Source organism: Alosa alosa, chromosome 6 (assembly GCF_017589495.1).
Source record: "Alosa alosa isolate M-15738 ecotype Scorff River chromosome 6, AALO_Geno_1.1, whole genome shotgun sequence".
NCBI lineage: Eukaryota > Metazoa > Chordata > Actinopteri > Clupeiformes > Clupeidae > Alosa > Alosa alosa.
Window position 1 is genome coordinate 2206473 of NC_063194.1, and position 14490 is coordinate 2220962.

Sequence of the window (14490 nt, forward strand, 5' to 3'; positions counted from 1 at the left end):
TTCTGCCATGTGCTCTCTCTCCCCCTCCCAGTGCCTCCTTCTGTGTGGTGCACTTTCACCTGCAGTATGTATTGCCTATATTGCCCTGCTAATGGCCCTCTTGACTTCAGATAGGTGACATAGTTGTGCTGAGTCACAGGTGCCTGCAGTTGTAGTGATAGACTGTCATACTATAGGCTCATTATGGAGATAACATGCTTAAAGTGCAACTCCCTTCATTTGTGATTAACAATGGTGTGACTACTAAACAGTTGTGTATTTCACGAGTGCCTTTTGGAGCAACAGATAGTACCTCACGCAGTATCCTCAAGACTGGGTTAAGATGTAAGTCATAACAAGAATAAATAATGCTGGATAAGATTAATAATAATATAAAAAAATAGCATTTTACGGAAAATCCACAGCAAATCCTCATAGGGGTCCTAAAGAGCAAAACTACTGTAGGCCTCGCATGGGCAAACCCCAAGGGCCACATGGGCGAGCCCCACAGTAAACCCACAGCTATCCACAGTGGGCACGGACATCTTTGCTGGGTATTTGTCCATTTGTTTGAATAAACCGTTTTAATCCCCCCTCCATCTTGTTTGTCACACGGTAAAGATACACCCCACGTAGGAATGCATATAGTAGCCCTCTTTTGTCACCCCAGTCTTGCGAGTGTTGAGGTATATACAGGCCTTCTGTGACACACCACACATGCCACTCACTCTCTAGTCTAGTGTGAGCAGAGAGCCATGGATTTGCCTCAAGTGTGCCTGGTGTGTCCTAGCCTAGGGGGCAGCCGTGGCCTACTGGTTAGTGCTTCGGACTTGTAACCGCAGGGTTGCCGGTTCGAACCCCGACCCATAGGCACGGCTGAAGTGCCCTTGAGCAAGGCACCTAACCCCTCACTGCTCCCCGAGCGCAGCTGTTGTTGCAGGCAGCTCACTGCGCCGGGATTAGTGTGTGCTTCACCTCACTGTGTGCTGAGTCTGTTTCACTAATTCACGGATTGGGATAAATGCAGAGACCAAATTTCCCTCACGGGATCAAAAGAGTATATATACTTATACTTCGCCTGGTGTGTGTCCTAGCCTGGCTTCGTCTATCAACTGCTCCCTGCTCAGCTTTTGCATATTCATGAACGCATGCACTCATGCGTTCATAACATGGATGTATGAGGTCATAGACGCCATTCAAATCCTCCAACATACTGGGAAGAGGGAAACGTTCTCATTGAAAGGCAGCTATTAAGGCCTCCTGATTTGCTCAAAAGGAGTGGACATAACTCTTGTGCATTCAACTTTATTGTGATAACAACAGGCAAGCAAACTTAAAACAGTATCATACTGACCACACCCTGTGTAGTATAGAATCAGCAAAAGTGGGCTAGATGGTGACTCTTAATACAGCATATGTGACATGAAATGCTGGCATGTAGAATGGTACTCCTCCTTCATTTTCACCAGGGCAGAGGTTGTCCTTTGTAGTCCAGGAAACCTCCGTTATGTTTCTCAGTCAGGGAATCCATGACGCGCAGCATACCACTGACACTCTCACGGGCGTCTATCTCCCCCTAGTGGCAAGCAATAAATCACATGCAGTCAGACTGATGGGGTTCTCTCATGGGCAGCAGGAAAACAAAGGCAAAGACAAACACAGGACAGTGACCTCTACAGATCTGCCAGCTTGGGGGCATTAATTCATTTTGATTTTATTTGAAACACATTCATGATCATTAAGCAAGCTACTGTCTATTTAGCATACTTGGTATTTGAGACATTTAGCCAAATATGTCTCTTGACAACAATAGTTGATTTTTCAGATTGTTAGTGTATGTTTTTCAACATTTATGTTCATTATTATTGATTTTAACATTAATAATTGATAATGAACATTGTTAACATTATGTGTTCACAATAATAGTCCAATGATTGGTTGGTATCATTAACAACAGCACGTATGAGAGAGAGAGAAATTACTCAGTCTATGAAGGAAAGACAATGAAAGACTAGTTTGATCTCAGCGGCATGATTAATATAAATTTGAAGGAACTGTGTACCAGAATCTAGTGACAAACTATACGAGATGACTGTTGAATAATAATTGGTAATGTCCATAAGTGTTGGCAGAGTGACTAATCCAAAACAACTGAATCTATTGTGGTAATATTCACGTTTTTATGCCATTGTCAAGAAATGTCACACAAATGTAAAAGCACATGCATTCATAATGAATAAAGCCAACATACTTATTACTTGACAATGTAATGACAACTACTTATCTAACAATTACCAGCAGGTTAAATAGACCATGATTATCAGATTACTTGATGAAGTGTAGTTGACTGATAAGCACAAGATTGTATGGTAACTACTCACGTCTGCCCCCCCCATGTCAGTTCGCACCCATCCTGGGTGTAGGAGTGTAAACAGGACCCCGTCTGCCTTGAATTCCTGTGCTTGGCACACTGTCAGCATGTTTAAACCTGCCTGCATGGACAGAGAGGGAGAAAGGCTTTATATCTGATGTCATAGAAGGCAAGAGTTGTGAAATGATTAGTGGGAAAGTAATTTGCAGTCATGGCATGCATGCATGACAGTCATCTTTCTGCAGAAATTAACTCTTAACTTTCTGACTAGATGGGAACACTGCCATGAAAGAGTGTCAATACATTGTGCTCGCTGTTACCGTACACAAACTGTAGTATTGAAGCTGTCAGTACCTTGCTTACACGATATGTAAGTGCCAGAGTTGGGAAGAGGGAAATATTTTCAGGGGCTTTCGTGATGCTGGACAGTATTGTGGAGATATTTATCACAGCTGCCTTGCAACAGGACATCCCTGGTTTCCCACTGCTCTTCGCCGCTTCACGCAGATATGGCAGGAACTCCTGATCTCACACAAGAAAAGAAGGAACAGAAAATAGCTGAGCAAGAAATAGACACCTAAGGAAACCTACACCTGCACCTTTTAAAATGACTAGAGAAAGCTATTTTGCAGCTATCTTAATGTTAAAGCACCACATCATCACATTCTACTTGAGTCACCTTAGTAACCATCATGGTTCCAATGACGTTGGTTTGGAAGGTGTCCTGCAGGTCTTTGAGTTTAGCGGTTTGCGTGTTGTCATACGGAGCCATGGCAGCGTTGTTCACCAGCAGGTTGAGTCCATCCTTCCCCAGGACTGAGCCAACCTGCTTGGCAGACTCCTGAATGCTGGACAGGTCAGCAACATCTGACAGAAACAGTGATTAAGTTAATTGGTTTGATCCATTTTGTCCATAAACAAATAACATATTAGCCCCAAATCTCCACTGTAGGCCTAATCACATGTTGGTGTATGTGTCGTAACAATGTAAAGCTGGATAAAATAGAGAGATGAGACCCTTACTGTTCTACAGAATAACAAAATGGTACTAAAATGGTAGATTATACCCTAAATGTAAATGCTTTTTTACCTAGGCGAATAACATGAATGACTCCAGGGTGCTTCTTGGCCAGCTCCTGCAGACTCTGTAACACATGCAAGAATGTGCACTTTAACACACAAGCAGGAAACAGTAGCAAACGCTTTCGCTAGCTTATCACCTTAAAACCTCTGCTGAACTCTCACCTGAGCCTTGGGGGCGTTAGGATCACGGCAGCAGGCAAAGATCCTCCGGCCAGGACACGGCATCTCCGCCAGCTGTTTGACCATCTCCAGCCCCAGGCCACGGTTGGCCCCGGTGATCAGAACGTTGCAAACTTTTCCTGCCATTCTCTCGTTGTCTCAGTCTGACTCTCTCTCATACAATCCTCCCTCCACCTCAGTATTTATGGTCTAATAACACTCTATTGTTGGTGTAAGACCGTGGACACTCCTTCTTCTTAGTTCTTCAGATATAATGTTACAAGCTGAGACATAGGCTCTTGCTGGGTGGAGCCAGTGGTTGGGCGGGAAGTTGTTATTATGATACTGTGATTCTGTCAAATCACTATGGAGTTGGCATACTTAGCGTGCGGCTGAGTTAATTTGTGACTTCTTTAGGAGTGATCTTAACTGAACTGCCACATCATAATGATGTGGCAGTTTAGTGCATGTGTTTGTGTATTTTAATTGTGGCATTGAGCAGATAGTAACACATTTGCAAAATATACACTGACAGAGATGAAGCGTCATCTACACCACAGATCAGTTGAATGTGCATAGAAACTTTTCTTCAGCCGAACAAAGAAAATTGATGTAATTATATTTGGTAAAAAGGAGGAAAGACTTAGGGTTGCCAATGACACAAAAGGGATTAAAGCAAAGATGTTAACAAATCATGGTATCTTAATTGACAGTGATCTAAATTTCAACAGCCACAACAAGCTATACCACCTCAAAACATTGCCAAACAATATTGCTTAGAGGTTTTACGTCTTTAATGAATGCATTGATTTATCATGTTGATTACTGCAATGTGCTTTTCACAGGCCTTCCTAAAAACACAATCAACCAGGGTTGTATTTACGGGTGGTCTGGGGTAGGCATTGCATTGGTAAAGGGTGAACAAACACTAGATAGGTGAAGAAACACAGGAATAACCTGTGCTAACGTGCAGCCCAATCTCTGTCAAAACCTCCCAGACTACATTTTACTGCCATGGATTGCCAGCAGCAGGTCATCAACAGTTTTACCACAGGTAGAAAATAATGATGAAATGAAAGCAATTTCTCAGTCATCTATATACAGTATGTCGTCTTTCACACAAAGGTAGTTAAGTTCTCAAGCAGACAGATTAACAAACACAACACTACACATGCACACACACTGACGCAGGACCCAGAGAGAGTGTTGATTAAAGGATAATTCCGGTATTTAGCACTTTGAGTCCCTTTTCTGGTTTGTTTTGGATGAACTAGAGTGATGGACACTGAAATTTTGACGATGGGTCCATGCCCATAGCCAGCCAGTCAAAGGCGATTCAAAACGAGTTAGAAAGTCGAAACAGGACCCATCATCAAAATTTCGGTTCATCCAAAACAAACCAGAAAAGGGACTCAAAGTGCTAAATATCGGAATTATCCTTTAAAGGTGGCAAGCACCTTGGCTGACAGGCTGAGAGAAAGTTCTACCGTTCATGGGACACTACCCCAGAATTACAAATATTGACAGACTCCTTCCACCTGTAATTCTACAGTGAGTACAGTTATTGACCTTTTAACCACTTTTGTGATAAATACTGCTGGTGTTAATCTACATGAATTGTGCTATTGGCTTGATTTTGTGTTCATAATTCAATTTCAATTTCAATTTAATATAGAGCGTGAAAACATTGCACATGTCTCATGGCGCTTCACATAGTGTTAAACAATCAGAGAAGGTATGGTCAGTGACCACCGTCTCATGCATGACTGGGGTGCCAGTCACACAAGGACACAGCAGGGGGGTCCATTCCAAAAAAACCTAAGGTGGTTGAAGTTCCACACTGTACTATGGGAGGCACTAAACAGGTATGTTTTAAGTCTAGACTTAAAAATAGGCAGGGTGTCTGCTAATCGAATAGAGGGAGGGAGATTATTTGATAGAGGAGCTTTTTGCTACATTTTGCGCTGTAGCAAAAAGCTCTGCCTCCTACTGTAGTTTTTGAGATTCTTGGGATTACAAGAAGTCCAGTATTCTGTGATCGTAGCGGTCTAGGTTGGTTGTATGGAGTAACAGGGGCAAGGAAAAAACTCCCTAGAATTGGAGATACATGTAGAAAGAACCCTCGAGCAGATCCACGGCTCAAGGGCCTGACCCATCTGCCTAGGGTCAGTACAGAACAGTAAGGTCTGTATACATGATAAATGAATAAGTTAGTTAGGTGTAGATAAAAGAACATGGTGTTTAAAGCCACCTGAGGTGTATGTTACAAAGAGGTGGGATGGTTACATATCCAGTATGATAATGCATGAATCTTATTTAGTGTCAGAAAGTTTGAATAGTCCAGTGTAGGAAATTAATTGTCCAAGGGGATTAGGAGTTGTTATAGGGGAATTAGAGGGGCGTTAGGCTGCGCGGGCCAGGAATCCGTCGTAGGGATGGGACTTCAGATGAGATGAGTGAGATGAGGGCCAAACACAAGGATGGCTGACGACTGGTAATGGTATACCTCACAAGTGAGGTAAGGGGGAAGAGAGAGATCAAAATGGTTAATATCAATAAGTATATCATTGGTACTATATAGTGTTATACCATAGTGAGAATAGGCAGAGAGAGAGAGGGAAGGGGAGAGAGGGGAGAGGAGGGGTTGTACGGCATGAGGCATGAAAAGTCCATGACAGCACTATGCTATAGCAGCATAACTAAGGCGAAGGGTAGTCAACACCAGCGCAGGTATGGTCAGTGACCACCGTCTCATGCATGACTGGGGTGCCAGTCACACAAGGACACAGCAGGGGGGTCCATTCCAAAAAACCTAAGGTGGTTGAAGTTCCACACTGTACTATGGGAGGCACTAAACAGGTATGTTTTAAGTCTAGACTTAAAAATAGGCAGGGTGTCTGCTAATCGAATAGAGGGAGGGAGATTATTTGATAGAGGAGCTTTTTGCTACATTTTGCGCTGTAGCAAAAAGCTCTGCCTCCTACTGTCGTTTTTGAGATTCTTGGGATTACAAGAAGTCCAGTATTCTGTGATCGTAGCGGTCTAGGTTGGTTGTATGGGACTAGGAGATCTTTAATATATTCAGGTGCCCGGCCATTTATGGCTTTGTATGTTAGAAGTAATATTTTGTCAATGCAACTTTTAACAGGTAGCCAGTGTAAAGATGCTAGGATGGGGAAATATGTTCATATTTTTTGGTCCTAGTGAGTGTGCGAGCAGCTGCATTTTGTATAAGCTGTAAGCTCTTTAGACAGGTATTATTGCAGCCAGCGTATAGAGCATTGCAATAGTCTATCCTTGAGGTGACAAAAGCATGGATTAATTTATCGGTTTCTGGTCAGGATAAGGACTTCCCTATCTTTGAAATGTTCCTTAAATGGTCAAATTAAGTTTTGGTGATCTGTTTTATGTGATTATTTAGTGATAGGTCCTGGTCAATTATAACTCCTACTAACTCAGCAGAATAACAAATGTACAGTACACACAACATGTTGTTTTCATCAAACTTTATTGCATGGCTTAATAGTCCTACATTTATACATACGTGCATATAGCATATATTTTTATCCAAAGCGAGAAAAAGAAAAAGAGAGCTTGTAGAACAGTAGCACAAGGCCAAACATATAGGATAAACATCTCTACAACAAATATTTCATTTTGATGCTTGAGCTGGATGGTAACCAGACAGATGAAGTTGCAACATGAGGCGGCGTGAAACATTGCTCATTCCTTCATTATCACCAGGGCATTGGTTGTCCGTTGTAGTCCAGAAAAGCTCCGTTATGTTTCTCCGTCAGGGAATCCATGACATGCAGCATACCACCAACGCTCTCCTGGACACAAGTTTTACAATGAGCTACAAATTAAAAAGAAGAAGATAATCTCTGAATATAACATGCATATAAAACATATATTAACAATAATACATCTGAGACCCCACAAAAGAACAACTTGATTAATAAACTAGATGTACCACATAGCGGTACAAAATATGACCGCCACTCAGTCCTGTACATCCATTCCGCGAAAATAAATCACATTAATCAATTTGTCTCCATCTTCTACTCCATCCCCCACTCTTGAAACTTTTGTGTATGCTTGTTTGGCATGTGTGTTTACGGGCCGCACAGAAAGTAGCCTACTGGCGCTGCAAAGGTGAATAGATTTGTAGCACTTGCCAAAAAATGTGTAGCATTGTTATAAAACCTTTAAAATCTCTAAACAATCACAAGTAGGGCAGTTCATCACAGTCCATCCATTGCAACTGGACTGATGAAAGGTACACCTGTAGGCTACATTGTATTTGGAAAAAGCAGAAGGAAGCAGCATAATGCATTTATTTATTTATTTATTATAAAACAAAACAATCCATGTCAGATCCATGCAGTTTTCAACAGCTATCAAGAAGAGAGGTCATGTCATGGATTTTTGTGAATGTTTCTTCTTCTACATATGCAAGAGTTTAGTCATCTAGTTCATATGATATTCAACTTAATTGTCAATGCACAAATTAAATACCAGTAGTCTAAAACAAAATGCAGTTTTACCCAGTGGTGCAAATAACTGACATGTCCAAAAGGGCCTTCATGAAATGCGTCTACACATACACATGCCCGATACACATTTTAACGGGCCAAGTTGAAGAGCTGCTGTCCGTTATTGTTTGTGCAAATATAGGCTGATTCATGTTCCCTTGCATTTTGCAACTGTGAGGTCCATGGTTAGTCTGGCGAAAGACCAAGCTCAATCTTTTAAGAAATCGAAAAATAATCGCCGGCAGATCAGACTGGGTTCACCCAGCCTAGTCCATGGTAGGCGCCCGATAGAAATATTGTTTAATTTAATATCCACGCACTGGCGCCCCCTCTGCGATGTTCACCCCCCGGTTTTAGAGCTATTCTAAATGCAAAAATGCATAGAGGGAGTTATGACAAAACCGTGACTGTTAAACTATAAGCTATATAAGGTAGGCCCTATGCTAGGCCTATTACACAACATATATTGTCACTAGGCTATGCTGGTGACCCAAATAAAATCTCCTTTGGGAACCAACAGTATCAAGCGGACTTAAGCTGCCACCTCTTGGCGAAAAGTTAATAGTTTTGCATATCAGTAGTAATACATTTCACGCAGCTGCGTGAATCACGGAAAGCGCGAATGAAGTGGACACTTCTAAATGGGACCCACTGTACAGTAGCTGAAGGTCTGTGGCTAAAGCAGCCATAATGAAGAAAGTGTTATCATTGTTTGGATACTTCACACACACATGCTTTTTAATCATAGACTACAACTACCAAGCGGAATCAAAGGCTATAGCCACGCACCGAACAAACAAAAAGCCTCAGCAATATAAACTGTATCGGACGGTGTAGCGTTGGTACTAAATCATCCATCACAAAGAATGATTTTTGTAGCACGTGCAACAAATATGTGTAGGTACAGCCCTGCCCTGGATACATCTCTCAGCGCGCGGCTCTAAAACATTTGGTTTAAATGGAGATGTAGATCATCATAACCTGGCAATAGCCAGATGAATTTGCTAGCTTATCCATAAATCCATACATTGCTTCAGAAGGTTAACAAAAATTATTCATATTTGAATAAATTTATCATCTATTTCAGTCAACCCTAGTTAGCCAACTTTGAGCCATGTTCTTCTTATGTCACATCTATGAATCACCTTTGAAAATAGAGGAAATCATTGAAGAGGTCCCAGATGGAGTGGGTGAGCTGCTGAACGACATTCATTTGGGAATTAACGTAATAAAACTCAGATTCAGATGCTTTTTTGAGACTTTGAGCAGAAAATGTCCCAGCCTGGTGTTTGGGATGCATGAGACTTTGAGCAGAAATGAGCCCAGGTTTATCTTTCAGGTAGCCTATATATTTTCCATTAGAAAACCATCACGTTAGCAAACGTGTTGTGGTCACTTAGCTCCTGCTAGTAGCCTATGGTCATAAGAGAATGGGATGACAGTCGAAAGATAGAATTAGTGCTGTTATCAATTTGCTTGGTAGCCTATAACCGCATTTATGGTTTTCTACAAATACATAATCAAATTGGCCTCCATCACTCAACCAATGCTAACGGTAACATTATTTTACCTACCTCCTAGGCTATAACTTACAAGATTAACGTAGCCTACCTGCAGTAAAAACCAAGCATGTCCGATAAACATTCTCAGATTTATTTAGGCTTCAAGAAGAAATGGGAATTACATTTCATGTGGAAATCATCCTACCCTTGTTAGACGTTCTCTGCGGTAAACTACAGTGTTGTCCTTGTCTTTCCAACCCACTTTAGATTAACTTCCAACAAAGTTACGTCTCACTGCAACGATGCCCCATCTGGTGGACAAACGACCACGTGACGCCAATATTGGAAATGCAGCCAAATTATTATGATGAATATTTGGTTTTCCTTTAATCCTACTGAATTTGTAATTATGTATCGGCCGTTCTAATTGCCGATACCGATAGTATGTGCGTGCCTGTGTGTGTGTGTGAATATGTGCACCACCATCTACTGGCCACCATCACTAAATAGGCTACAATGAGTTTTACAGTCACTACAAAACTTGGCATGAACTGTCAGGTTAATCATACACATAAAATTTGGTGCAGTTCTGAACATCTTAACTGAAGAGAGGGGCGATTAAAGCAGAATGATAATGTATTTTCATTTTTTACCAGGGGGGTGCAAATCACAAATGAGTGATTATGGGCTAGGTTGATGTGGGCCCTTGAGACCAACATACCATACACATTTCTTCATCCTCGGTGCCACGGTTCAGGTAGTTATTTAGGAAAAACTGCATTTTTTGGGTTTCGGGGGGTGGGAGTGGCCCCTGGGGACCAAACGAAATTTTTCCGTAAAAGTCTAGTGGGCTACATACCCACCAAATTTCATGTGCCCCGGTGTTTCGGTGTCCCGGGTATTGTTGACCAAAATTTCAGGAAGTAGATGACGGGGGAAAAAAAAAAAAAAGAAAAAAAAAACTTTGACAATCCCTATATGACCGCTTCGCTAGCGGCGGTCATAATTAATTAAGACATTAACAGCCCAATTAATTAATTGTGGATCATTAAGTCCAGTCATGAACAAATGCACACTGACACTGCAGCCTTGTAACCAAAAACTGTAACACCATCGGTCAAACTATATCACTCTAGACAGACACTCACGTCTTCTCCCCCCATGTCAATGCGCACCCATCCCGGGTTCAGGACAGTAAACAGGACCCCGTCTTGCTTGAATTCCAGTGAGTTACAGACTGTCAGCATGTTCAGACCTGCCTGCGTGGGAGAATGAGCAATAGTTCATTTCAGCAGCTGATGCCACAGCAAGTAAGAGTGTTGCAATAATCCATGGGCAGGTAGCTTCTGGTCTAATAATCTGGAGTGCATGCAATACAATACAATATCATGTAAACATTCAGTTTTCTGTTTACTTTATGGAAAGTTAACATTGTAAAGAATATTAAATGGGATATTGAATACTATACAAAGGATATTATTTTGTTTCTTGTAGAAAACTGTGCTTGTCTTATTACATTGATATTACTTTACCTTTCAATAAACAAGAAAGGTCTTTCACAATATTCTGTTCTTTGCCCGCCATAGCTTTACTGTGAACATAATGGATTAGTTGTTCACTGTAGCACAGGGAATGATTGGACTCAAGCATATGATAAAAGTGGCTGCTGCCTGTACCTTGCTAATGCGGTATCAGAGGGCAGGGAAGTGAGAGTGCATCTCAAGACCGGTTGCCATGGAGGCCAGAAATGTGGAGATGTTGACCACGGCCGCTTTGCCGCAGAACATCCCTGTCTTCCCACTGCTCTTCGCTGCCTCACACAGATATGGCAGGAACTCCTAATTACAGGATTGAGAGGAAAAGGTTAACAGAGAGAAAGATGGAGAGGCAGAGAGAGAGAGATCTACACCTCTCTCTTAGAATGGCGGTGGTGTGTAGTGGCTAATGAGCTGGGCTAGCATGCAGTAGCCAGAAAAATTCCCGGCTGCCAATGTTATGCCCTTGACCAAGGCACTTAACCCTGAGGTGCTCTGGGGAGACTGGCTCTTGTAATAATTGACATGTAAATGGCTTTGGATAAAGCGTCAGCCAAGTAAGTAAGAATAAGTAAGAGACATTGTGTATCACCCCTCAAGCTTCCTCTTTTGACCATTACCTTGGTGACCATCATAGGCCTTATGATGTTGGTGTTGAAGGCATCCTGCATCTCCTTGACTCCCGTGGTCTGCATGGTGCCATTGTCCAGCACAGCAGCGTTGTTCACCAGCAGGTTGAGTCCACTCTTGCCCAGGACCGAGCTCACCTGCTTGCCAGGCTCCTTAATGCTGCGGGGGTCAGTGGTGTCTGAGCGAAACAGCGGCTAAACATCAAGTCTATCATTAATCAACGGCATCCTTAATTTCTTTAGGAATATTCTATAGTGGAAACGATGCTTCATGTGATTAATGGAGGATGATGTTGCACTAGAGTTGTAAGAAAGTTCAAATGCTTTGTTAGCAAGGCGAATAACATGAATGACTCCAGGGTGCTTCTTGGCCAGCTGGACTCTGTAACACATTGTTACACACATTAAAGTGTGTGCACATTAAAACCGCCAGCAGGAAACAAAAGCAAGAGCTCAGTTCTCTTTTCAACTGAGCTCTGCTGAACTCTCTCACCGGGGCCTTGGGAGCGCCTGGATCACGGCAGCAGGCAAAGATTTTTTTTCTTTTTTTCTTTTATATACTCTTTTGATCCCGTGAGGGAAATTTGGTCTCTGCATTTATCCCAATCCGTGAATTAGTGAAACACACTCAGCACACAGTGAACACACAGTGAGGTGAAGCACACACTAATCCCGACGCAGTGAGCTGCCTGCTACAGCGGCGCTCGGGGAGCAGTCAGTGAGGGGTTAGGTGCCTTGCTCAAGGGCACTTCAACCGTTCCTACTGGTCGGGGTTCGAACCGGCAACCCTCCGGTTACAAGTCCGAAGCCCTAACCAGTAGGCATGCCAGGTAGGAACACGACATCTCCACCAGCTGTTTGACCATCTCCAGCCCCAGGCCACGGTTGGCCCCGGTGATCAGAACGTTGCAAACTTTTCCTGCCATGCCCTCTTTTAGTCACTCCTATTTGTTCTCTTAGGCCTACTCTGATAAGGACAGCTTAGCATCCCAATTATAAGCAGCTGAAGTGTTTGTTCAAGGCTGTAGTCATGTTTTCTGCAGAGTCATGGTCTCTAATGGGCGGGGAAAACCGGACAAAAGCTTGGATCGAGGGTTTGATCTTCAATGGACCGCATATTTTCTGCAGAGTCATGGTCTCTAATGGGTGAAGAAAACCGGGCCGAGCGACGGCCAATGAGAAAAGGATGGTGGGAAGGAAAGAGGAGAGGAAGTGAAAACTAGACACTGGGCTCCGGCATGGATGTTGAATATGGAGAAGTATGTGGGCGGGTGACTGAGGTTGTGAACGTAAACATCTGTCAGTGCTACCCTCCTCCACACTCACACACACTGTTAGGAAGGGGGAAGATCAGAAGTGCGCAAGTTTGCCACAGTGGTCTGTTTGTGTGAGCGGAGCGGCTACAGTAAACACAGAGAGGGCCGGGCAGGAAGCAGTGGCCCCTGAGCTGGGGAGTGGGGACCCTTGGGAGAGACACACCCGCTGTGTCACATCACCATGGAGACGGCATACTGTACAGTACTTACAGAATTAAGTTAATGTCACTTGCGTTGTTCTCAGAAAGATACAAACTGTCAGTGACATTGCTATTTCTTGATGTGTGTATATGTGTGTGTGTGTGGTAATGAGTGTGTTTGCACTCTGAAATAAACATTTGGAATAGCAGATGTGGCTCACAGAAAGAGAACAAAACATTGGAATGTCTATAACTCTTGGAATGTCTAGAACATATTGGACAAATTGAAGAGAAATGAATGTTTCTTTTTTCCGTCAGATGTCTGTGAAAAGACTATTTCATCTGTGTTGAAAGATTATTAAACAAATCCTGATATTAAACGAATTTTCTTTAACAGAAAGGTAACATGTTGGCTAATACATCTTGACAATATCATCACAATAGTGACTGCACATCACTCTTGGAGATCAGGGACTACCGTCGTATGAAACGTAACACCTCAGGCTCACTCCTGGGACGTGATTAAACGTTGGCTTCTCAGCACCGTGCGCTTTCACACTCAGCTAGTCATCCTTTCCATCCTGGCTCCCTGAGCTGTGATCACGTAGTAAGGCAGCGTTCAATCTGCACACCACCACGACACTAATGACGTCCCAGAGGACAGGAGACGAGGCGAGAGCCGACTATTCAAATTGGCGCATCACCAGAATTCCATATTAGACCATAAAGTATACAGGAGCTTGAGACTGAAAACAGTCTGATTTTGAGTTGCGCCTTATGTGTATTTACTCTAAAAAGGTACAAATGGACTGAAATGGAAGAAAAGGTGAATATGTAGTGTGAGACACGGCACACGCCTGAGAAGTATGATCTCAAATAAGTGATTCAAATTTTGTTACTTGAAGGTTCCATTTGTTGATGTTACAACAAACAAACAAACAGACACTTACAAACATCTGTCAATTAAATTCTAGATCTGCATTTGATTATTCCATAAAAGCCTCCCAAAGTAAACTCAGTTCTCAGTGGGTTGAGCACATCAAGCAAATATATGAAAGGAGTCATGCTTAGTCATCCTGAGTACGGCAAAAAATACAACAACTATGTTGCAATGACAGCGTCAGGGAGACTGATAAATAGACTGAGCACAATGAGGGTATACGTGAGAATGAGGCTTCGCCACGCCATGGCACACGCTGAGTCAGGCGCTTTATGTACTTGCACACTTACTTAGCCAAAGG

At 42.6% G+C, this 14490-nt stretch overlaps 1 protein-coding gene and 1 pseudogene across 1 annotated transcript; both read right to left on the reverse strand.

The window, feature by feature from the left end:
- Positions 1–1268: 1268 nt before the first annotated feature.
- Positions 1269–3851, reverse strand: LOC125296456 (C-factor-like). The gene is made up of 6 exons (XM_048246373.1): positions 3596–3851; positions 3441–3495; positions 3030–3217; positions 2705–2872; positions 2361–2471; positions 1269–1555 (listed from the first exon to the last, which is right to left on the reverse strand). Exons 1-6 carry the CDS (start codon positions 3737–3739, stop codon positions 1442–1444), a joined length of 780 nt encoding a protein of 259 aa, XP_048102330.1. The 5' UTR covers positions 3740–3851; the 3' UTR covers positions 1269–1441.
- Positions 3852–7220: 3369 nt separating this feature from the next.
- On the reverse strand, positions 7221–13201 carry LOC125295545 (annotated as a pseudogene).
- Between the last annotated feature and the right edge of the window lie 1289 nt (positions 13202–14490).

Excerpts from the sequence above, each read along its gene's own strand:
- LOC125296456 (XM_048246373.1), bottom strand. The coding sequence starts at position 3,739 with ATGGCAGGAAAAGTTTGCAACGTTCTGATCACCGGGGCCAACCGTGGC. Across the intron at positions 3,218-3,440 it reads CATTCATGTTATTCGCCTAG|ATGTTGCTGACCTGTCCAGC; the intron begins GTAAAAAAGCAT and ends TGTTTCTGTCAG. Across the intron at positions 2,873-3,029 it reads GAACCATGATGGTTACTAAG|GAGTTCCTGCCATATCTGCG; the intron begins GTGACTCAAGTA and ends GTGTGAGATCAG.